The sequence below is a fragment of the Oryctolagus cuniculus genome, chromosome 6, assembly GCF_964237555.1.
Source record: "Oryctolagus cuniculus chromosome 6, mOryCun1.1, whole genome shotgun sequence".
NCBI lineage: Eukaryota > Metazoa > Chordata > Mammalia > Lagomorpha > Leporidae > Oryctolagus > Oryctolagus cuniculus.
In genome coordinates this window covers 166,943,721-166,966,656 of record NC_091437.1, presented here as the reverse complement: position 1 = coordinate 166,966,656, position 22,936 = coordinate 166,943,721, and the positions used below count along the sequence as shown (strand labels likewise).

The 22,936-nt window shown below is 66.9% G+C and overlaps 3 protein-coding genes across 3 annotated transcripts; all 3 read left to right on the top strand.

Moving 5' to 3' along the window:
• The first annotated feature begins 3,848 nt into the window (after positions 1-3,848).
• LY6D (lymphocyte antigen 6 family member D) lies at positions 3,849-5,123 on the top strand. Its single transcript, XM_051831003.2, has 3 exons — positions 3,849-3,980; positions 4,445-4,543; positions 4,628-5,123. Exons 1-3 carry the CDS (start codon positions 3,929-3,931, stop codon positions 4,861-4,863), a joined length of 387 nt encoding a protein of 128 aa, XP_051686963.2. The 5' UTR covers positions 3,849-3,928; the 3' UTR covers positions 4,864-5,123.
• Positions 5,124-13,719: 8,596 nt separating this feature from the next.
• On the top strand, positions 13,720-17,597 carry LYNX1 (Ly6/neurotoxin 1). Its single transcript, XM_051831001.2, has 4 exons — positions 13,720-13,857; positions 14,513-14,667; positions 14,792-14,893; positions 15,008-17,597. The coding sequence occupies exons 2-4, from the start codon at positions 14,616-14,618 to the stop codon at positions 15,202-15,204; spliced, it is 351 nt and encodes a 116-aa protein (XP_051686961.1). The 5' UTR covers positions 13,720-13,857; positions 14,513-14,615; the 3' UTR covers positions 15,205-17,597.
• A 2,910-nt stretch (positions 17,598-20,507) lies between these two features.
• Positions 20,508-22,615, top strand: SLURP2 (secreted LY6/PLAUR domain containing 2). The gene is made up of 3 exons (XM_051831002.2): positions 20,508-20,678; positions 21,908-22,012; positions 22,273-22,615. Exons 1-3 carry the CDS (start codon positions 20,627-20,629, stop codon positions 22,407-22,409), a joined length of 294 nt encoding a protein of 97 aa, XP_051686962.1. The 5' UTR covers positions 20,508-20,626; the 3' UTR covers positions 22,410-22,615.
• The last annotated feature ends 321 nt before the right edge of the window (positions 22,616-22,936 follow it).

Here is a 22,936-nt window from a genome sequence, read left to right as displayed (position 1 = left end):
AAGGCCTGGGAGGGTGCAGCACAGCCTCCCTGGGTCCCCCTGCTCCTGCTTCTAGGCCCAGGAGGTGTCTGAGGGTGGAGGTGGGGGTGGGGCCGTGCATGGGCCTGGGGAGGCAGAGGAGGCAGCCAGCAGGCAGGAGAGCTGGGGCTGAGATGTGAGGTGCAGCAGAACAGGCGGCCTGCCGCTGGGTCATGGCCAGGGGTGCAGGAGGGGCTCTCTGGGGTCAGCCCCGCCTGACCTGGGTTCACGGTCAGGCTGCTCCTCTGTCCTGGGCACAGCACCAAGGCTCCTGGGCCTCCATGGTCCCCCCAGCCTGCATCTCCTACCCCCAGGGACCCATCCACTCCACCTTCTTGGGTGAGGGAGATCACGCTGGGCAGCACACCCCATGATCCCTTAAGCTCTCAGGACTGCGGTAAGCAGCTCCCTGGCCGCGCCCAGCTCAAGCCCAGCCCCACGCACAGGGAGGAAAGCAATGCAGTGTCTACCCAGCACTGAGCACCACGGCAGGGTCCCCTGGGGCCGCCGGGCTGTGCACGTGAGGTTGGCGCACCTGCTCTGACGGCCAGCAGGGCGCCCAGTGTGATGAGATGTCTCTTTTCCTCTTGAGGATGAGTGATGCCCCCCAAAGTCCCCTCCCACTCCCACAGACTGGGTGTCCCAAGTCCCAGAGCAGCCACCGACTGCTAGAAGATCCCGGGGGGCTGGAGCCCCCAGCTCAACTCAGTCAGGGGCAGGGTGTGTGTGTAAATGAGAGAGGGGAGAGGGTCACCCAGGCAGCTGTCCGCCAGTGCCGACAGAGCTGGCACAGGGCCCTGGGGGGTCAGGGGTCAGGGGCACCACCGGCCACCAGGCAGCACCTGCCCGGCAAGGGCTGTGGTCACCTGGCCCACACTCCTGCCGGGACCTCCACCAGGAAGCCGCTCTGTATGACCCCCAGGGAAGGGGTCCCTGGGCAAGGGGAGGGTCCCAGGGGAGCAAGAAGACAAAGGTGCCGCCCCCAGGCAGGGGAGCGGGTGGAAAACAGCCCCTCCCACCACAGGGCCTGTTGTAGTCACTGAGCATCACCCGTGCAGCAGTGCCCAATTCACCCACGTCTCCCCCTCTGACCACCTGGCCCCCTTCTCGGGTCACGTCCACTGGCCCAGCTCCCCCTCGCTCCATCCCCTGCCCTGAGCTACCTGTCTCGGCGGCCCTGTCCGTGCCGTGGAGAGGGAGCTCCGTGAGGCTGCGAGTTGGCTTCTCTCCTCTGTGCTCCTGCAAGTAAGCCAGCCGGACGGATGTGGGATGCGGGGGCAGACACGCAGTAGACTAGTGGATGGACGGGCGGGTGGGTGGGTGGTGGATGGATGGATAGACTGGTAGGTGGGTGGCTGATGGCTGAGTGATGGACAGATGGGTGGGTGACGGATGAATGATGGGTGCTGGGGAGGAGAAGGCGGGGGAGTGAGGGAGAAAGTGGAGTAGCCCCTGTCCGTGCCCCACCCCCACAGAGCTCAGCGGTTGGCAGCCGCAGCCTCAGGCCTCAGTGGGTGGGGGCCCAGCATGGGGGCGGGGTGGGGGCAGGACACGGCAGGAGCAGGAAGTGCACTTTGCCCTCCTCCAGGGTCGGAGGCTCTCCCTCGGGCGCTCTGGGCTCTGCCAGTCCAGGGCCCACGCTGCCCAGAGCCTGCCTTCCCGGGCTCGCCAGGTCATTGTGCTGGGCTCCCAGGGCCCCCCGCCCACCCCTGCAGGCTCTCTCCGCCCCGTCACAGGAGGGCGACTGGCCCCGGGCACACTTGCCCGGTCCCCCGGGGGCCTGCACCTCACAAGGGCGCGCGGAGCGGTGAGGTTCCCGGTTCCGACACCCCCGCCACACACGGAGCAGGTACCAACTCTGGGCCGCAGGCGCCGGCTGGGCGTCCCCTGACTACGGCCGCTCATGGCACCATCTGCCCGGCGTTGTGTCAGAGCCCAGGGGCCAAGGGCTCTGTCCTCACCCCGCCAGTCACCACCCCGCCGCTCTGCCTGCACTTAGCCTGACGGGCTGGAAACCCGGTTCCCGCGCCCTCTTCCCGGAGTCCCGTGACGTGAAGGGCGGCTCCCGGAGCTCAGAGAAGGATTCTGTTCAGGTTTATGCAGGCAGGTGGCAGGTGTGCCCCGAGGGACGCACGTGGCAGGGGCAGTAGGGAGTCTCCACCCCTCCCCCAGCAGCACCCTCAGGCCTCCAGGAATGCTGTCCTTACAGGTTTCCACGGAGGCCTCATTGCACACGCGTGAGCCATGTCCTTGGTGACCACCTCCACCTGGGACGGGGGGGCGGGGCTAGACGTCCCAGCCCCCGAGCCCTGCCTGTGGCTTCTAAGGTCCCCAGCCCCATCCTGAAGCCCCAGGGGTGCCCCAGCCCCCAGTCACCTCCTCGGACCCCTAACCCGCACCCCTTGTGATGATACCGCATAGTTTAGCTGTCGTCCTCCAGGGAGGGAGACAGGACTCAACAGCGCAGGGCCCCCGGTCCCAGGAAAGGGGCAGCCGCGCCTGCAGCCACCCCCAGCCAGGCCGAAGAACTGTTCTGTCTCGCAGGACCCCCGGTGTCAGCCCAGCACCCCGAGAACAGGCTGCACCCCAGGAAAGGCTGGCCTGCTCCCTCCACCACTGCTCCCTGGACTTGGCCCCCGGCACAGCAAGAAAGAAAGGGCCAAGCCGGACGAGGAGCCGCACACGGACGGGCAGAGCCGGCCTCGAACCCCAGCCCTCCCTGACTGAACTGCCCAGGAGCCCCGCCGATCCCTGCCCTCGAATCTCCCACTTCCTCCTGCAGCGGAGCCGTGGTTCACGCACCGGCTGGGAACCTGCCGGGGACAGACTGCGCACGGCCTTGTGGGCAGCCGCCCCGGACCCCACTGGAACCCAGCTGCCCTCAGCTCCGCACCTGGCGCAGCCTCCCCGGCCAGGGGGATGCCGGGGCCCCTCCCCCACCAGGCCCCACGCCCAGACCTCCACTCCCAGTCTACTCAGCACCCCGGACCCTCAGGCGCCACTGGGCCCGGCAGGAATTCCAAACCCGCTTTTCCAGCGGCTCCCATGGCCCTGGCCCCAGTGAGTCACCCGCAGCTGCCACCTCCCTCTAAACCCCGCTGCCACCCGCCCACACTCTGCTTCCCAGGGGTCCCAGAATCACCCTCCCCTGTGCCAGGCAGGCCTGGGGCTGGAGCTGAGGGTGCCTCTGGCTCTCAGGCTGAGCTGCCCCGGGGGCTTCTGCCCATAGCCCTCACGGGTCCCAGAAGGCACCACCAGCGCTGGCCTGGCAGCTGCTTCAGGGAGAGCCCGGGGCTGTTAACTTTACCCCGCTTGGCAAGGGAGCCCGGCACAGGTGCTGGCTCGCCCAGGACAGGGTACAAGGGAGGGCTGGGGGTCTGGAGCCCGGGTCTGACCAGCCCTGGAGTCCACAGGGCTCCCTGGAGCGTTGGGCCGGCACAGGCCACTGTCCTCCATGGGCCCCACCCTGCCCGTCCTCATCCCCTTGGGTGCAGGTGGTTGGGCGGCAGGGACCCCCGGTCTCTCTCTGATCTGATCCTGAGCTCGCTGTCCGCCAGGCCCAACAGGGCAGGGGCAGAGCCAGGTCCTTGCGGGTCCTACCTCCACCCCCAGCAGCAGCTTCCGGCACAAGGCAGCAGCCGGGGTGGGGTGGGGGGCCAGGGACAGCCTGGGGAAAGATGGAGACAGCAGCACACAGCTGCAGGGCCCGGGCAGCCAGGCCTCTGTCCACAACTGGCGGAAGGGCAGGCCCCTGGGAGGCCGCTGGGACAGAAGGCCCCCGGGTGGCCAGGCCAGGTGTGAGCTGGGCTCGTGGGTGCAGGCTGACGCCAGCAGCCCCTCCCACGGCAGGGCCCTGCTATATAAGGTCTCCGGAGAGGAGGGGCCCCACTGCTCCCACACAGCGCCCGGCATGAAGACGGTCCTGCTGCTCCTTGTCGCCCTGGCCGTGGCCACGGCGCCAGGTGAGGGGCTGGGCCCGGGCCGGGTGGGCGGCTTTGGCAGCGCGGGGGCCCCCGGGGCCCAGGCAGGCTGGGGGCGGCCGGCAGTTGCTAAGCACCAGAAGCCTGGCTGCTGACGTTCAGACTCCGAGAATCCGGACTCTGCCAGACAATTCCAAGTGCGGCCCCGTGGCCCCGCGTCTTCCCTGGGTGCGGCCGCCTGAGAGTCTCAGGGGCGACCAGGGAATCGGAGGCTCGGAGGACACGGCCGCCGGCCTGGGGACAGGAGGCGTCCCGAGGCTCCCCGGGGAAGGGTCTCCAACACACCAGCAGTTACCCCAGCTCAGGACACCGCCTCCAGGATGGCTCCCGGGGCTGAGCACGGGACAGGAGGGACTGGCGCAGGCGGGGCGGCCGGGGGTTCTGTCCTGAAGGGGCTCCGTGGGCGGTGGGCACAGCCCCAGCTGAGACCCCACCCTTCCCGCCAGCTCTGGCCCTGCGCTGCCACGTGTGTTCCAGCACCACCAACTGCAAGCAGCCCCAGCCCTGCTCCAGCAGCGCCCGCTACTGCAGAACCATGACCAGAGGTGAGGCGGGCGGGCGGGCGGGCGGCGGTGGGAGGGGCTGCCGTGGCCGTGAGCTCGGTGCCTGACCGTCCCCGCTCTGTGCAGTGGAGCCGCTGTCAGGGAACCTGGTGACCAAGGACTGCGTGGAGTCCTGCACCGCCTCGCACACCATGCAGGGCCAGGTCAGCAGCGGCACCACGGCCACCTACTGCTGCCAGGGCGACCTGTGCAACGAGAGGCTGAACAGTGCCGCGCCCGGCCGTGCCTGGCACGGCAGCGCCCTCCTCGGCCCCACGCTGGCCCTCGGCCTCCTCGCCCTGCTCTGGGCCCCCAACCTGTGACCCAGCCCCCTCCCCCCTTTCCCCGGGTGTCCACAGCCCCCTCCCTCGCCGTGAGTGGGTGCTGGCCGCCCTCCCCTGGAAGACCCCAGGACTCTGGGACCAGGACCTGGAGAGCAGCCCCTGCCCCGGGACAAGAGGAGGCAGCCCCCGCCCCACCCCCACCCCCAGCCGCCTGGAGAGTGGGGGACCCAGTCATCCTGTTAGGTTTCTCTTTATTTTTTCTACTTGAAACTTCACGGAAATAAATGATGTTAAACCGGTGTGGTTGTGTCTGTGCTGTTCTGGGGAGGAGGGGGTTCTCGGCCCTATAGGACCCCCTAAGCCTTGAGCGTCTGGGCCAGTCCTGGCAGAGCGCGGCTGCTGTCGGAGGAGCCAGGACCCTGCCGGGGCGGAGCTGGCAGTGCTCGTGGCTGAGGCTGGCGTGGGAGCACTGGGCAGCGAGGAGCCCCTCCAGCCGCAGCCCCGAGACCCTTGTCCGATCGCCTGCAGAGGGGCCCCCGCAGCTGCCCACAGCAAGCCCAGCAGCCAGCAGAGGCCACCCACGGGGCCGGAGCTCACTGGGAGGCGCTGGGGCGGGGCATGACTGAGGGTGCTGGGAGGCCCAGCCTCTGGGCCCTGGCTCCGCGGGAGCTGGGAGGGCGGGTGACGGAGGAGGCGCCCAGCCCGGGCCCAGGCAAGCAGCCCCCGCACAGCTCAGTCTTGCCACCGGTCCCGCTCCGTCTGCCGCCTGCACCGGTTCTGGCCTCACGGGCTCAGCAGCGAGGGTCTGGCCTGCGAGGCCCTGGGATGGCAGCAGCATCTGCGCCCCCAGCGGGAGTGGAGGGAGCAGCCGCCGGCGGGAGGCTCAGCTTGCGGAGTCCGGCCTCCGGGCCGACACAGCCGTAGATGAGCAGGGAGACTTGGGGAGGCCCTGCCCCGGGCTAGCACTTGGTCGGGGTGAGCCTGGCCTCCCCAGGTCTGGCCGGGTGGATCCTCGTCCTGACCAGGCCATGCTGAGCCAGACACTCAGCCTCCCGCCTCCAGCCCCCACGAGGCTGCCCCTGTCCACTGTCCGGAGTCCTCTGCGCCCGGAACATTCCCACAACCGGGTCTGGGGCCAGCGCGCCCCCTGGCGGCCGCCGAGAGCTAGTCACTGGGAGACAACTCCCTGGCTAAGGCCGCTCAGCCCAGCGCTGGCCACCTTTCCCCGCTGGGGCAGCCAGCCTGGACCTGGGAGTGGGAGTTGGAAGAGCAGAGCGGGGTGCCCGGACCGGGAGCATGGGAGTGGCCCTGCCTACCCCATGGCTGGTGCAGGGATCCAGGTGGGGGAGAGGAGCAGCCACCTGGGGGGGGGGGGGGGCTGTAAGGAAACATCCGCTGGCCCATCTTCAGTGCAAAATGCTGAGTGGAAAGTTACTGGCAACCGGCTGTAACCAGCTCATACAAGCAGCTTGCAGATAACAACCACAAAGTTCAGGCAGCTCCAGGGCAGGGAGGAAGTTAGGGAGGGGCAGGCGTGCAGGAGGGAGCAGAGGACGCTTAGAGGGGGAGGGGAGGTGGGGCGACTTGGGCGAGGAGCCGGGGGAGGGGCCTGCGGGTGGCGCCTAGGCCTGCACCTGCCCTGATCCATGAACACCGCTGGCGAGGTCTCGCTTCCCCGTTTCCACAGGAGGGCGACGGCCCCGCCCAGCCTGCAGAAGGAGGACGCTGCGTGCCCGTCCCGCGTCAGGAAGCTGGGTTGGGCCACCAGGCTCCAGGCCGACAGAGCCTGTGTGATGGGCCCAGGGCTTCTCCAGGCCGAGACCGGACGAGGGCTACGTGAGGCACGGAGTGGTCAGGAGGGAGCCAGCGGCTCGGCTCAGGGAGCCCCGGCCATGCCAGGGACGGTCCCAGTCCCCAGGCAGCAACCTAAGCAGCAGGAAGGTCCGAGGGCAGCAGTCCTCCCGGTGAGAACGCCGAATGGTCGGGGACAGCAGAGCGCTGCCGTGGCAACGCGCGGCCGGAGCAAACTGGAGTAGACTGGAGGAAACCGGTGCATCCAAGGAGGCAGGTTCAGCTTTAAGGGCAACAATTAGAAGGATGACCTCAGACACTGAACCAGCAGCCCTGGGCCCCAGGGACCAGCAACCAGGCTGACGTCAGCACGAGGCCGCCAGACCACGGCTGCGTCCAGTTCACACAGCGGTGCTCTCAATCTCAGGGTGCAGTGGCCTCCTGGCGGGACATGGCCTGCCCGTCCAGTGACGGCCACGCCCCTGGGTGAGGGCGTGGCCTGCCACTCTCCTGATGGCCACACCCCCAGGCCAGGGAGGGCCTGCCAGTCCAGTGACGGCCACGCCCCTGGGTGAGGGAATGGCCTGCCACTCTCTTGATGGCCACACCCCTGGGAGAGGGCGTGGCCTGCCACTCTCCTGATGGCCACACCCCCAGGTGAGGGCATGGCCTGCTGCTTTAGTGATGGCCACACCCCGGGCCAGGACCGGCCTGCCAATGTCCTGATGGCCACTGTCAGACAGCGTGAGAACCCACTGCTTAGGGACAACTTAGGTCGCTTCCCTAGTTTTGACACAAGCGACTCTGGCCTGGTTCTGATGTTCGGTGACTGTCACACAGCCCAGCTCTGGCCCACCCTCGGCCTCTGAGTGTCCCTGTCCCCAGCCCCTGGCGGCCGCCCCATGATCCTAGCGGGCAGCCCCTTGAACATTTTAGACCCGTGGGACCCCACCCCATGGAGGACCCACCCAAGGCAGCAGCCCCAGGCTTGGGCTGCAAGGGGGGGTGGGGCACCCTGACGTCACAGGGCCACCCAGCCCTGCCCCTCATTCCCTGGTGCCCCTGAAGGAGGTGTCCTCCCCCCACCCCTGCCAAAGCCCAAGGCCAGGACACTCTTCTGTCTCCGTCTGCAGACAGAGGGTCTTTCCAGGGTGGCTCTGTTCTGAGAGGGGGCTCGGCTGCTCTGCACAGCCTGGCACACCCGGCCGGCATGAGGGGCCCCCGCATGGCCACTCCAGGACCCCCATTCCTCTGCAGCACCCCACAGGGGCTAGTGGCTGGGGAGGGGCCGCTGAGGCCATCCAGTGGGGCTGGGGCTGGGGGCCCCTCGGACGCAGGTGCAATGTCTCCACAAGCAGGCCGCCAGCTGTGATGGGAAAGCGCCTCCCCCACTAACAGCTTCTCATGCTGCCTGGGCGACCTTGCGGCTTTAGATCTCACCTCCAGGTGGGGGCAGTCTCCCACCCAGAGCCGGCAGGGGAAGGGGCCGCGTCCCGGGGTGGGGTGGGGGGTCGGAGCGGCTCCAGGAGACCTGGCTGCCTGGGTGACCTTGTGGTTTAGATCTGTCACCCAGAGCTGGCAGAGGAGGGGGCTGAGCCCTCTCCAGGAGACCCCCGCTACCTCCATGAGCCCCGAGCCAATCAACATAGGCATGTGAGCCCCACTCCTGTCCCACGGGCACCCACCCCCCAGAATGACCCAACGTCCTGCCTCAAGGCCAGCGTCCTTCTCGGCACTCCCTGCTCTCCTCTCCACCACACGCTTTCCTGTCCCCTGCCCATCAGAGTCTCTTTTCTGTCGAATCAAAGGTTGCCGGCTTCTTATTTCTACGCCGAGCTGAGGGAAAGCAGCCACGGGACTCGCGGCGGCCACCACGCTGCTCTGCGCGACCGGCGGCAGTCCCGGCGCCCCGCTGCTCCTGAGGAGCCGGGCTCAGTCCCAGAGCACGGCGGCCGCGCTGCTCCGTCGGCTCCCTGAGCTCCCAGTCGCCGTCACCTCCTCCGACCTGTTCTCGCTTCTGAGGGCTGATGCTCACGCCGGGGTTTGGGGACTTTTCTTCTTCTTTTTTTAAGATTTATTTTATTCGAGAACAATCACAATGGCCGGAGCTGCGCCAATCCAGCCAGGAGCCAGGAGCTTCTTCCGGGTCTCCCACGCAGGCGCGGGGGCTCAAGGACCTGGGCCATCCTCTCCTGCTTTCCCAGGCCACAGCAGAGAGCTGGATCGGGAGTGGAGCAGCCAGGACTCGAACCGGTGCCCATACGGGATGCAGGCTGTGCCAAGGTGCCGGCCCCGTGTGCTCCTCCCTGGGCGGTGCTGTTCTACAGACATCAGTGGGGGTGTTCAGCAGCACTGCCCAGCTCTGACGCTCACGGATTCTTTACAACTTTTATTTACTGGCTTTAGAGGCGGCAGGGTGGGGGGATATAAATGACAGAGAGTGCTGTTTCCATGGAGAACCACCACAGTGAGAACCGAAACCAGGAGCCGGAACTCAACCAGGCCCACGCGGGTAGCTGGGAACCAACAACCTGAGCCGTGGCCGCCGCCCCCCGGGAACCTGGAATCGGGAGCCAGAGCCGGGAACCCCCCTCCACCCCGGGCCCGGCACCAGTAGCCCCCAAAAGGGGCGCGCTCGCGGCTCTGGCTGCCCTGGGCAGTTCCCTCAGCCGTCCGTGTACCCTGGAGCTCGGCTGTGCAGACACTGGGGTGGCCACATCCCCGCTGGCCAGCCGGCTGCGTCCCGCCTCGCTCCAGTGCCGGAGTCTTTCCCCAGCCCTGACCTCCAGCCTCCCCCACTCGCGTTCCTCCCAGTGGGCTTCTCAGTTCCTCCTGTCCTTGACCTCTCCACCAGTCTCTGGGATTGGGCGGAGGCGTTTGGCCACAGGCGCCACGGCCGCCGGGCTGGGTTCTCCTGCAGCCTCTTTTCCAGGGGCCCCGGCCCCCCTTCCTCTGCTGCCTGTCCTTCAACAGGACGAACTTCGTCCTTCTACCCTTGCTGGCGCTTCGGTTTTTCCTATTCTTCTTTCTCTCCATCTGGTCGTTAACTGGGTGTTTCAGCACACATTGTTAACTTTCTACAGCCAACCTGCAAGAAACTGCATTGTCTCAAAAGCAGCGCACTAAATGTATCACAAGCTACTTCCAGCCCCCCTCCGGCTCTGTCGTCTACTATTGTCTAACAAGTTACTCGCATGTTTGCCAGACGTTCCAGGATGTAACCACTGCTTCTACGCCAATCAATCATCTTCTGGCATCACCTGCCTCTTTCACAGGTGACTACGTTGACAGTGTGGCTGTGGCCCTGTGGGTTTGGTTGTGTGTGCGTGCGTTGTTGCTGGAGAGAAGTATGCCGCCATCGCCCTCTGCGGGTACACGCAGAACGCCAGCACCCACGCTCCCGTGGGTTGATTCTACCCCGCTTTGCAGGGGGCTTCCTGCTTCCCGCGCTTGGGATTCACTGGGCTCCCGGCGCCCACGCGCGGTGTTGTGAAACACACCTGGCCTCTGTCATTTCCTGCCACGCAACTCCTCAGCACGTGGGCCTGGCAGGTGGGTGGTCTAGGCTCAGAGGTGGCTTCCGGAAGGGGCTGGTAACCAGGGCTGGGGGGTTCCGACTCTCAGCGCCCCCCCAGACTCTGGGCAGAAGATGGAGCTGGTGACCAACGATGAGTCGTCACATGCCCTGAGGACTCCTGTGGACACCCAGGAGGCGGGGATTCCCGGAGTTTGACAGCTGGACCTGCCCAGGTCCCTGGGGGCGGTGCCTGAGCCTCCTGGGAAGCGCCACGCCCCCTGCTGACCGTGTTAGTTCAGACGCTGTCCAAGAACTTTCCTGAGAGTTGGCAATTTGGGAAACAGAGCCCTGTCTGAGGCTGGGATTGTGCAGGACTTCCTAAACTTGTGTTTATCTGAGAAGCAGAGAGACAGGGAGCGCTCCGAGCCGCTGGTGCGCTCCCGCGATGCCCACCGAGACTGGGGCCCGGCTGGGGCTGCAGCACTGAATCCGGATCTCCCAGGTGGCCGGCCGGAACCCAGGGGCGAGAGCTGGGGCGGGCGCTGGGGTCCTCACCGCTGCTCTGCGGGGCGGAGGAGCTGAGGAGGAAGGCGAGTGAGGAGCGCGGTGGCTGCGTCCAGCTGTCCCGAGGCCGGCCACAGGACGCTGCTGTCCCACGGGCAGTGCTGATGGCCTCCACGGCTCGGCCCGGCCAGCGGCCCTGGCGGCAGCTGCAGGGGGACAGAGTCCTGAGCCTTCCGCCGCCCGCTCAGCGCGTCCCTGAGGCCGGCACTTGATCTAGCGAATTAACTGCACCTGAGCAGGGGGCCTGGGGACCCCGTTCCTAGCCAGTCGCTCAGAAGTGCAGGTAAGACCTGGGGCTCACGATTGGCATCCTGATCAAACCACGCCAGGGCAGTGTCGCCACCAGTGCTGCCGGGCTGGCAGCGTCACAGCCAGCGGTGTCCCCCGCGGCAGCAGAGGGGGCTGCGCTCCAGTCTCTCCCACCACACCTCACGGGAACTTCCAGTTTGCACCAGTGCGGCGTAGCGGGTAAAGCCACTGCCTGCAGTGCCGACATCCCATATGGGTGCTGGTTCTAGTCCCGGCTGCTCCTCTTCCAATCCAGCTCTCTGCTGTGGCCTGGGAAAGCAGTAGAGGATGGCCCAAGTGCTTGGGTCCCTGCACCCACATGGGAGACCCGGAAGAAGCTCCTGGCTTCAGATCAGCTCAGCTCCGGCTGTTGCGGCCATCTGGGGAGTGAACCAGCAGATGGAAGACCTCTCTCTTTCTCTCTCTCTCTCTCTGAGACTCTGCCTCTCAAATAAACAAGGAAAATCTTTTTTAAAAAATGTAACATGTCTCGGCCACTGTCTCTCTGGACAGCACGTCCTTCCCCTGCAACGTCTCCCGCCCTCCAGGCCTCCACTGTCAGAAACGAGGGCCTCGAAGTTAGCCCAGCTCCGCTCTCCGGGCGTCCGTCCAGTCCTCCGCGCCCTGGGGTCTGACGGAGGCTGGGGTCACCAGCACCTCCCTGCAGCCCCTCCTCACTGCCCCCCCCAAAAAAACACCCTGAGCAGCACGGAAACCTCCAGCAGGCTGCCGGCTGTGTCCCGGCACGAACTCTAGCTCACCACAAGGTCCTCACAGCAAAACCACGATGGACACACCCGTTCCCATCACCATCACGCACCTGCCACCAGGACACTAAAGTTCCAAACAGAGGGCCAGGAAACTGCAGCAGCAGGCCACACCCCCAACTCCACCCCTTTTAAATAAGTAAGTAGGCTCCGCCCCAGACACCTCTCCCTGTGGGCCAGCCCAGATGGCACAAAGGGTGGACCTGAACCTTGGAGAGAGGCTGTCTCTCCAGCTTGCCCACCTGCCCTCCGAGTCCCCCCACCTGCCTGTGTCCCCCCCCAGTATCCCACCTCCCCCGAGTCCCCCCACTTCACCCGGAGTCCCCCTGCCTCCCCCGAGTCCCCCACATTCCCCGAGTCCCCCCACTTTGCGTGTAAATTTTGCCTGTCTGCTGCCTCCCTGCTCCTCAGCAGGCCCGTCTGTCGTGGGGGACAGGGCCCCGGCAGCCCCGTCCAGCAGTGTCACCGCTCACTGGTCTTTCCTCCGGGTCTGGCCTGGCAAACCCCGCTGCTCACCCGGGGACTCTGATTTGTGTCTGTTAGTCCCTCCCCTGCCCGCTGTCCATCCTCGCTGTCCTCGCTGTCCACGCTCTCCTCTGCCTTCCGGAACCTGTGGAACAGCACACGGCTAATAAGCCCTGACTCAGTCTGCCCCCAGCCACTTCTAGCCTGGCTCTGTGAGTACTGCCTCTCTCCCCCCACTCCCTCCCTCTCTCTCTTTCCCTCTCTTTCTTTCTCTCCCTCCCTCCCTCCCTCCCACTCTCTCTCTCTCTTCCTTTCTCTCCCTCTCCCCCCCTCCCCCGCCCATGCCTGTTGATGCATTTAACTGGATGGGTTTTCCTTTGGCCTGCAGCCTTGCTCCAGGACAGTTAGGCTATTCAGCCCTCCAAGGGGGCCTTGGGCGGGCTGGAGCCCAGCCCCTGTCCTGTCCCCTGCTCCCAGTCGCACAACCGCCTCCTGCCCCATCCCATGGTTCTTCCCCGGTCTCTGCGCAGCCCCTCCAAGGCACAGCCAGGAAAAGGGAGCCCGGGTGGGGGGCACCGCCCGCCGCCACTCAGCAACGCCGCAAGAAAGCGACACGCGCCTGCGTGGGCACGCTTTAGTGTCACAGCCTGCGCCTGCCGCCCTGCTGGCCACACACACCCTGCCCGTGACAGACCCCTTCCTCCCCCTGACTGACCCCCCTGCCCGTGACGGACCCCCGCCCGTGACAGACCCCGTCCTCCCCCTGACTGACCCCCCTGCCCGTGACGACCCTCGCCCGTGATGCACCCCCGCCTCCCCGTGACCGGACCCCTTCCTCCCCCTGACGGACCCCCGCCCGTGACAGACCCCCTCCTCCCCCTGAGGGACCCCCGCCCCGTGATTGACGCCCTCCTCCCCCTGATGGACCCCTCCCCCTGACGGGGACTCAGCGTCCCGGGCCCCGCACCGCGCCGGAATGACCGCGAGCTTTGGAACTGAAGGGAACGCTTACTCACTCGAGGGAAAAAATTAAAAAAAAGTACAACTTTTGCCTGAAACGAAACATTTAAAGTCATTTAAAGCTACAGCGGTAACCCCGGCGGACGGCGGAGGAGGCGCCGCGAGCCAGCTGGGACCCGCAAGGCCGCTGTGGGCCGCGGTGCCCGAACCCCGCGGTCCAGACCCCGACCTCTGCGCACGCGCGCCGCCGGGGCGGGGCTGCGTGCGGTGGGCGCCGAGCGCGGGTGGGCGGTGCGGACACGGAGGCAGAGGCCGCGGCCTCCGCGCGTGGGAGACGCGCCGGCCGGGGGCGGGGCCGGGGCGGGGCCTGAGGCGACCAGGCCCGCGCTGACTGCCTGGGAGAGAAGAAGGGGCGGGGCCAGGGCGGGGCCTGCAGCGAGCTCCCGCGCCGCCTGGGGCCTGGGGGCGGTGAGTGGGCGTGTCTGGGGCGGGGCCTGAGGCTCCCTGGGGCGGTGGCTGACGGCCTAGGGGCATGTACGGGGCGGGGCCTGCGGGGAGCTCGCGCTGCGCCTCCTGGTTGCGGCCCCAAAGCTCACCGAACCAGCACTGCGGCGTGGGCGCTGCGGGAAGCCGGGCCTGACGCGCGTTCCGCCCGAGGCAGGGACCGGCGAGCGGCTGCGCGTGAGTTCCGGGCTCTGCGGGGCTTCAGGCGGCCAAGGTCACGGGCGAGGTCACCGGCTCGGTGCCGGGGTCCGCAGTCTTCAGGGCGGGGCTCCGGGAGGGTGCGGTGGAAGGCGGGTGTTGGGGGTCAGAGCCGATCCTCCTGGGAGATCACCACTGGGAAGTTCCCCTTCCTCTCGCCCCAGAGTCCTCAGCCCAGATGAATCCTAGGGGCGCCCACAGCGGGGGGCCTGAGACCCCCCCCCCGCCCCCCGCCCCAGGCAGGGCTCTGCCAGAGCTGCCCAGGCGCCAAGGGGCGCAGCAGCGGTGGCGCACCGGCCCGGCCTGCCGCCGGCGCCAGGGCTCTTGGTGGGGTGGAGGGCTCTGTACCTGCACTCCCTGGGTAAGGGCCACATCTCAGCGGCGTTCCCAGCGCCCACAGCGTCCCCTATGCGCTGCCCACCGCTGGGCGTGTAGCAGAGCCCCTGGGCCTCACTCCAGGCTCTGCGGCAAACCCGGTGGCCTGGCCTCTGCTTGGTGCGTCCTGCTGGATCCCCTCCCTAGGGAATCTTCCCTGCCACCCACGGGCTGGGCTGCCCCTCTGCCCACCCAAACCCCCTGCCCCGTCCCCCGCACCCACCACTGACCACGGGTGTGTCTCTGTCCCCTCTTCCAGGGCTGCCAGGAGCTCTGGGAGCAGCCGGGCCCTCTCCCGGCTCTGTGCCCGCCCCAGCCGCAGCCTAGTGGGCGTGAGGACCAGCTGCTGTCTGCCCCCAGCCATGGCGCCCCTGCTCACCCTGGTGGTAGTGGCCCTGCTGGGCCTCCCTCTGGGTAAGGTGGAGGGGGGCGGGGGGGGGAGCCAGGCTCCCCAGCTGCCCCCTTCTCCCCGCTGCTCTGCCCTCCGGCGTGGGGGGGGGGTCTGGCTGGATGCTCGGTGACCCCACGCCTGCCCCAGCCCAGGCCCTGGACTGCCATGTGTGTGCCTACCACGGAGACAACTGCTTCAACCCCATGCGCTGCCCAGCCATGGTTACCTACTGCATGACCACACGCACCTGTGAGTCTGGGAGCCTGGTGGTCCCGAGCAGGGGGGTGGGGGTGGGGCAGGCTGCGGCCACCGGCACCCTCTCTGGGAGCTCCGGCGGGTGATCCCTGCCCCGTCTGCCCCCAGACTACACGCCCACCAAGATGAAGGTGAGCAAGTCCTGCGTGCCCAGCTGCTTCGAGACCGTGTACGACGGCTACTCCAAGCACGCGTCCACCACCTCCTGCTGCCAGTACGACCTCTGCAACCGCGCTGGCCTCGCGGGCCCCGGCGCCCTGGCCCTGCTCCCCGCGCTGCTGGCCAGCCTCTGGGCTCTGCTCTAGGGCCGGGCTGGCGGGGCTCTGAGACCCAGGCCCACCCCCGCCCCTGATGCCTGCCCGCCTCCGGCCTCTCCACCATCCATCAGCCACACCCAGCACCCAGAACTTTTGCAGGAGGACCCCGCACTGCCCCGTCCAGCCGCAGGCTACCCGACCAGCGGAGCCCCCCAGAGAGTTCTGGCTTTGGCTGGGCTTGGGGAGGGGGCTTGAGGAACGCTGATGGGAGGGGTGGCCAAACCCCACCTCTGGGCAGCTTGGGAAGGAGGCCCCACCCTACTGCCCATGTCCAGGGGCTGGAGCACGCTGGGGGTGGTCCTGGGAGAGGGCCCGGGCCCCAGGCTGCCCAGGGCAGGCTGTTGTCACCTTTAGCTGTCCTGGGAGCAGAGCCAGGCCCAGTGTCCCAGCAGTCCTTGGTGGGGGAGGGGTGGCTGCCCTGAGGCCCCAGAAACCATCAGATCCGGCAGGGGTGGGGTGGGGGAGTCCTTGTCTCCCCTACCCCCCCCAGCTCTGCCAAACCCCTTGAGCTTCCCCTGCCTGAGCCTGGGCTGCGGGGGGGGGGGGGGGGCGGCTGTTCTATATTTGGCAGCGCCTGAGTGCCGCCCAGGGCCAGGACTATTCTGGGTGCACAGGTGGGGGCAGGGCAGGTGGGCCTGGGCCTGGGCCTGGGCCTGGGCCTGGGCTCAGCCTGCGCACCTGGGGCAGACGGGGGCAGAGGTACCCTGGGAGACCTCGGGCAGGCTCACGGCCGTCGGTAAATCCTGGGAGGGCGGGCGCAGGGCAAGCAGGCGGGATCCCAAGGCCGACCCCAGGGTCCTTCCAGCCTCTCCAGCCGCAGACCCCACCCCACCCCACCCCAGTCCCACCCAGCCCCCCTCCCAGTGGCCAGTGGCCCCCTGAGGCCAGATGAGCTGAGATGTCGGTGCCCCAAGGCCCCTTGCCTGACCAGCACCCCAGCTGCAATGTCCACTAGGACCCCCCCCAGGCTGGCCCAGCCCAGGCCGCAGCACAGCCCTGGAGGCCGGGTCCTGTCGGGAGCAGGGCAGGCCCGCTGGAGACCACGGTGAGAACTTGGTCCCGTCTGGGGGGACAGGGGGCTCCTGGGGAAAGGTGTTAGGCCTCTTGGGGGGCTCTTGAGGGGCCTGACCAGAGGGGACACTGGACTTCCCAGAATGAGGACAGCTTCGTGGCAGAGTAGGTGGGGAGGGGCTGCACACGGGACCCCAGGGACCCCAGTGGCCGTGTGAGCAGTCCCCTGTGAGCCTCTCCACGGGGGAGGCTGGAAGGAAGGCCTGGTCACTGGAGCTCCCGCAGGAACCTCAGGTCAGAGGCCAGCGCGGGAGGGAGGCGCACGGGGCCCCCTGACGGCGGAGTGAATCCAAAACATGGCCCTGCCAGGCTGGGAGGGGCACCAGAGCCGGCTCGCCCACCTGCCCGCTCCGTGGTGTTTTGGGAAGAGCCTGGTCAACCCGTGGACCCAGGGAGGGCTCAGGGCAGGGACCCCCGGGGAGCTGGGGGGTGCTGTGGCGTTGGGGGCAGCTTCTCACTCCTGACCGGTCCAAGCCCTATGAGATTGCACGGCCCGTCCCAGCACCCTGGGGCACCCCCACCGCAAGGCCGCACCAGCCTCCTAGCGCAGTGCACGCAGGCGGCCACTAGAGGGAGCCTGTGGCCCTGCATGAGCCACAGGAACTGGCACAGTGGGGGCGGCGTGGACACCGCAGCAGGGATGTGGGCCCCGGGGGCGTCGGCGCGCTCGGCTGCTCCGCCCCTCCCTGCAGGTGGGTCCTGGCACTGACGCGGCCCAGCAAGGTGGGCGTCACTGCCATACTTCGTGTTAAGTAGTCACAAGAGCTTGGGCCGAGGGCAGCTTCGAAGGCGGAGATGAGATGGAGAGGTGTGAGACGCTGGGAGGGTGAAGCCGGGCGGCCAGCCAGGTGTCGGGTGGGGGGTGCAGCCGTGCAGCGGCAGAGAAGGCAGAGGCACCGGGCGCCACGGGGCAAGGAGCTGCGAAGATCATGGCAAGGTCTCTCCAGTGGAAACCAGAGCCCCGAGGCTGCGGGGGCACAGGGCTGCCTGCTGCCGGCTCTGCAGAACCACACTCCGGGCAGCCCCGTGCCTCGGCCACGGAGCATCCTGCGTCCCCCACGAGTGAGAGAGCAGCGGCACTGACCTGGAGAGTTGCCAGGCCGGCACCCGCAGCGCAGAGCCGCGCCAGAGCAAGGGGTGCAGGTGGTCTGCGGGGTGCAGCCACGCCTGTGCAGGTCCCGCCCCCTGGGGAGCTGGGGGAGGGGTGGGGCTGCACTGCCTGCGCCTTCCTGCCGCCCTGTGGCGTCTGATTTGTTGCGAGGAATGTGTGTTTTATCGGTCATTCTAAAACTGAGACACGTACAAAGAAATCGAGAGGCCCCCTGTGTTTTACACGCACGACTTTCTAAGCATGTTCTCTGTGTGGTCCTGCAGCACCGGGCCACCTGGGCTGTCGGCCACAGCCCGAGCCTCGGCCATCTCACTGAAGAACTGGGAATCAGTGTGCCTCACTGGGGGGCGGGCTTGGGAGGATGGATGGGTGATGGATGGTTGGATGGGGGGATGGATGGGAGATTGTGGGCGGATAGAACAGTGAGTGGGTGGGTGGATGGATGGGTGATGGATGGTTGGATGGGGGGAATGGATGGAGAGATTGTGGGTGGATAGAACAGTGAGTGGGTGGATGGATGGATGGATGGATGGGTCGGTGGGTGGATGGGTGATGGATGGTTGGATGGGGGAATGGATGGAGAGATTGTGGGTGGATGGATGGATGGTTGGATGGGGGCAATGGATGGAGAGATTGTGGGTGGATAGAACAGTGGGTGGGTGGATGGATGGATGGGTGATAGATGGTTGGATGGGGGAATGGATGGGGAGATTGTGGGTGGATAGAACAGTGAGTGGGTGGGTGGATGGATGGATGGTTGGATGGGGGCAATGGATGGAGAGATTGTGGGTGGATAGAACAGTGGGTGGGTGGGAGGATGGATGGGTGATAGATGGTTGGATGGGGGGAATGGATGGGGAGATTGTGGGTGGATAGAACAGTGAGTGGGTGGATGATGGATGGGTGATAGATGGATGGGTGATGGATGGTTGGATGGGGGAATGGATGGGGAGATTGTGGGTGGATAGAACAGTAAGTGAGTGGGTGGGTGGGTGGGTGGATGGATGGGTGATGGATGGTTGGATGGGGGGAATGGATGGGGAGATTGTGGGTGGGTGGATGGATGGATGGGTAATGGATGGTTGGATGGGGGAAATAGATGGGGAGATTGTGGGTGGATAGAACAGTGAGTGGGTGGGTGGAGGGATGGATGGATGATGGATGGGTGATGTATGGTTGGATGGGGGGGAATGGATGGGGAGATTGTGGGTGGGTGGATAGAACAGTGAGTGAGTGGGTGGGTGGGTGGATGGATGGTTGGATGGGGGAATGGATGGGGAGATTGTGGGTGGATAGAACAGTGAGTGGGTGGGTGGGTGGATGGATGGGTGATGGATGGTTGGATGGGGGAATGGATGGAGAGATTGTGGGTGGATAGAACAGTGAGTGGGTGGATGATGGATGGGTGATAGATGGTTGGATGGGGGGGATGGATGGGGAGATTGTGGGTGGATAGAACAGTGAGTGGGTGGATGATGGATGGGTGATAGATGGATGGGTGATGGATGGTTGGATGGGGGAATGGATGGGAGATTGTGGGTGGGTGGATAGAACAGTGAGTGGGTGGGTGGGTGGATGGTTGGGTGATGGATGGTTGGATGGGGGGAATGGATGGGGAGATTGTGGGTGGGTGGATGGATGGATGGGTGATGGATGGTTGGATGGGGGAATGGATGGGGAGATGGTGGGTGGGTGGATGGATGGATGGGTGATGGATGGTTGGATGGGGGGAATGGATGGGGAGATTGTGGGTGGATGGATAGAACAGTGAGTGGGTGGGTGGAGGGATGCATGGATGGATGTATAGACAAATGGACTTATGGGTGGTGGGGGATGGCTGGGAGGCTGCGTGGGGTGGGTGGGCGTCTCTGCCCTCCTAAGCCTCCCCAGCATCTGGGCTCAGCCCTTGCCTCTCCTCTCTGGCGCCCCCAGCTCCATGGGTCCTGCGCTCCCGTCCAACCTAGGTGGTGCAGGGCTCAGCTCTTCCCACCCCCCCCCCAGTCCCACCCAACGTTGGAGCAGCCCAGGATTTGGGAGCTCAGTGAACATCACCCTTGGTGCCACGGAGGGGACAGTTCAGCCCCTGGGAAAACCTCAGACAGAGGGAGGAGGACCCCACTCTGCTTCCAGCCAGGCCCTGGCTTCTGACCCCAGCCTGCTCCGTCTCAGGGTCTCCCTCCAGCCCCATGGACAGAAGGGTGGGCGACAGACAGCCCCCTGGACTGCTGGCTGGACAGCCCCATTGAGATGCAGTCTAGCAGGGCCAGGTCCCCCAGGGCTGCCCCCCCATGACTGCTGGGGGCCCGTGCACCTCGGCGTCTGCTCCAGGTTCTCGCCTTGCACAGAAGTCGAAGGGGCGGCGTCATATGTGACCAAGGTTTGTGTCACCGTGAGAGAGTGACAGGTACACACGTGATGGTGGGCCGCCCCACAAGGAGAACTGCCCATCACACAGAGAGGGGAGGAGACCTGAACAGCAGGGACAGAGCTCTGCCCCGCCTCCCAACACTTTGAGCCTCCTGTGAGGCCTCCGGGCATTCCACGGCACCCCGACCTGGGGCTGGATGCCCGTGCACCCTCAGGGCGGCGCCCCAGGTGTGGCGTGGGAAGGTGGGTGCCATGACAGGTGGAGAGAGAGCTCCAGGCAGGGCCCCAGCCGCCCAGGCTCCCACACCACCTGCACGGCACTGGGCAGAATGGCCCCTGTTCCCCTGGGTGTTGCTTTGGGGCCCTGACCCCTCCATGGCTCCATCTTGATGCTCGGGCCCTCCTGCTGCCCCCTCCTGCCACTGCCTGGCAATCCACGGTCCAGGGCCACTCGGCGACCACCAGGATGAGCCCGCAGGCCCTGGTGTGGTACCCGCCCTGTGTCCTGGGAGGGTCAGGACGTCCATGGAGGGGTGCAGGGAACACCTGCTGGCTTCTACCACCCTCGTGTGTCTCTCTCGAGAAGAGGGGTGGGCTGGCTTCCCTGCCCCCCAAGGGGGCACCTGCATAGAGCCCCCACCTGCGCAGGGCAGTCCCGGGGGGCCTCTGTCCCCTGAACTGACCTTTGCCCTGCTTCACACGTGGGGCTGGCGGCTGCAGGGCACCCAGCCGGCAACCTGATACTGCCAGGGCCCAGCCCAGCTCCCGGCCGGGCCGCGGTGACTCAGACCGCGGGTGGGTGGAGGCGGCCCGGGTATAAGGCGCGGTCGGGGCGCCAGGGCCCGTCCTCATCCCGAGAACATGCAGCCTCTCTCTGGGCTCCTGCTGGCCATCATCCTGAGCCTGCAGCCGGGTGAGTCAGGGCCGGCCGCCCCCTCCCGGGTCCCCCGTCCTCTGTGCCCCCTCCAGTCCTGGCCTCCAGCGCAGCCCCTCGGCCCCTGCTGCCGCCCTCTGCTGGTGGCCCAATCATGGCTGCCTCCCCCCGTGGGCCACCCAGGCCTGCCCAGCCCCACAGTGACCCTGTGACTGGACGTGACCGCCATCCCTGCCTGCCAGCCTCAGCCCCACTGCTGCGTCCCGGGGCCGCCCGCCTCCCTCCCGCCCCCCCTCTGGCCTTAGCCTCGGCCCAGGGACCCCTGCTCTGCTCTGGTCTGCTTTGGGCGACTTCACCCAATTCCTGCAGCAGGCGCCGCTCCTCTGGCCCACCCCCAACCTCGGGCCCCCAGGTCCCGAGCCTGCCTAGGGCTCCAGGGGCTGCCCTGCCACAGCTGGCCCTCAGCCACCCCAGGGCCCACCTGGCAAAGCTTTGGTTTCCCATCAGGGTGGGGGATGGGGGTGACACCGGTGACCACCCCCCAGTAGGTGGCGCCTGTGTCCCTGGCCCACCTCAGGAATCTTCTAACCCCCCACCCAGGTCCCCATCCCAGTCCCAGGGACACTCCATGGGCACCCCTGCCCTGGCAGAGGCCTCTCCGCTGACCCTGAGCACTGCCCAGGGCCATCAGGGTGTGGGCTTCATCTTGAAGGCGCGAGACCCACTGGCCCCTTGGGGACTGTAAGTTTAAGGCCTGTGTTAGCTCAGGGGCCACCACTGGTCAGTCCCTGTCTCTGCCCAGCTCAGCCAGGGACCAACGTTTCACAAGAACCCTGGCCTGCGAGCCCCCAGCCTCATCCGTGACCCAGGGCCCTCCCTCTGCTGAAGCCCACCTGCTGGGAAGAGCAGGCCCCAGGCCTGGGCACCCCGGGCAGGCCCCCTGCGGTCAGGGTGGGTGCCAAAGGAGATCCCACCAATCAGTGCTGGAAACCCAGGAGTCCTCCTCAGAGGAGGTGGCCTTGTGCTGGGGCTTGTGGTGCTTGGAGGCAGAAGGCGCAGCATCAGCAAAGCCAGGGAGGGGTGGGAGCAGGTGCCGCCCGAGCCTGCCAGGGTCCACGGTGGCACCACTGGCCACAGGACGACAGAGCCGGACCCTGGGATCTGGCTTGGTGCAGTGGCCTTCCCCTCCCCCTCTCCTGGCCCCTGAGGCCGTGGGCAGGGGCAGCACAGCATGGCCACCTGCCCTGACTGTGCCTGTCTGTCCACAGCTGCAGCCCAGGGCATGTGGTGCCACCAGTGCAAGGGCTTTGGCGGGTGCTCCCATGCGGCCGGATGCCCGCGGGGTACCACCCACTGCGTCGCCATCGCCACTCGTGAGTGGGGTGGGGGCGGGGCGGCCACGCCGTTCTTTCCCAGGTGGGGAAGTCTGAGCTCCGGGTGGGGGCAGAGCACCCAGTGGGTGGGAGAGGAGTGGAAAGCCGGTGGAGCTCACGCCTGCCCCCTAGTGGCCCACATGCCTAATACATCCCGCGGCTGGGGGGAGCTCAGAGGAGCAGGAGGGCTGGGGGTGGGGTGAGGGCTCAGAGCCTCAGGGAGCCTGGTGGTTTGTCTCTTTCCCCTGCTCCTCACCCAGGAGCCCCCATCAGCTTCAAAGACCTTCCGCTGGTCACCAAGAAGTGCTACAGCGGCTGCCCGGATGTGCAGAGCCTGGGCTTGGGCCCCCACGTGTCCATCGCCTGCTGCCAGTCCAGCCTCTGCAACCAGGACTGACCGCGGCCTCCATGCCAGCGCTAGGAGCACACCCCTGCCCGGGGCCTGGCGCCTGGAGACCCTTCTGGCCCGGGGCGGCCCATGCCTCCTCCACCTCGCCCTGCTCGGAGTCCGGCGTGAAGCCGTGGCCGAATCCGCTCCCACTGGAGCCTGTGTGCCACCGCCTGCGGTTCTGACAGCCCGTAATAAAGAGTGCCCCGGCCGGCCCTGAGCTGTCTGTCCAGGGAGAGGCGCCATGCTGGGCGCGGGAGACCCCCATCCTCACTCCCAGCTGCTGCCCCACCTCCCCTCTGCCTCCAGCAGGTGTCAGGGTACAAGGGGCGTGGGAACCCCAAACACACACTGCCCCGGGGCCAGCTGTGAGGCGGAGCTGCGGCAAGGCCCCCGCAAGGAGGACCCAACCCAGAGCAAGGGTTCAGGCGGCCTTGCAGAACGAGACCTAGATGCAGTGTAGGCTGGCGAGGGCGGGGAGAACCAGGGGCTGGCGGGGTATGGAGGGCTTGGGGGAGCGGGGCAGGGGGTGGCTG

Coding starts and splice junctions, on each gene's coding strand:
- LY6D (XM_051831003.2), top strand. CDS start 3,929: ATGAAGACGGTCCTGCTGCTCCTTGTCGCCCTGGCCGTGGCCACGGCG. Junction 3,981..4,444: donor GGCCGTGGCCACGGCGCCAG/GTGAGGGGCTGG, acceptor CCTTCCCGCCAG/CTCTGGCCCTGCGCTGCCAC. Junction 4,544..4,627: donor CTGCAGAACCATGACCAGAG/GTGAGGCGGGCG, acceptor CGCTCTGTGCAG/TGGAGCCGCTGTCAGGGAAC.
- LYNX1 (XM_051831001.2), top strand. CDS start 14,616: ATGGCGCCCCTGCTCACCCTGGTGGTAGTGGCCCTGCTGGGCCTCCCT. Junction 14,668..14,791: donor CCTGCTGGGCCTCCCTCTGG/GTAAGGTGGAGG, acceptor CGCCTGCCCCAG/CCCAGGCCCTGGACTGCCAT. Junction 14,894..15,007: donor CTGCATGACCACACGCACCT/GTGAGTCTGGGA, acceptor GTCTGCCCCCAG/ACTACACGCCCACCAAGATG.
- SLURP2 (XM_051831002.2), top strand. CDS start 20,627: ATGCAGCCTCTCTCTGGGCTCCTGCTGGCCATCATCCTGAGCCTGCAG. Junction 20,679..21,907: donor CATCCTGAGCCTGCAGCCGG/GTGAGTCAGGGC, acceptor GTCTGTCCACAG/CTGCAGCCCAGGGCATGTGG. Junction 22,013..22,272: donor CTGCGTCGCCATCGCCACTC/GTGAGTGGGGTG, acceptor CTCCTCACCCAG/GAGCCCCCATCAGCTTCAAA.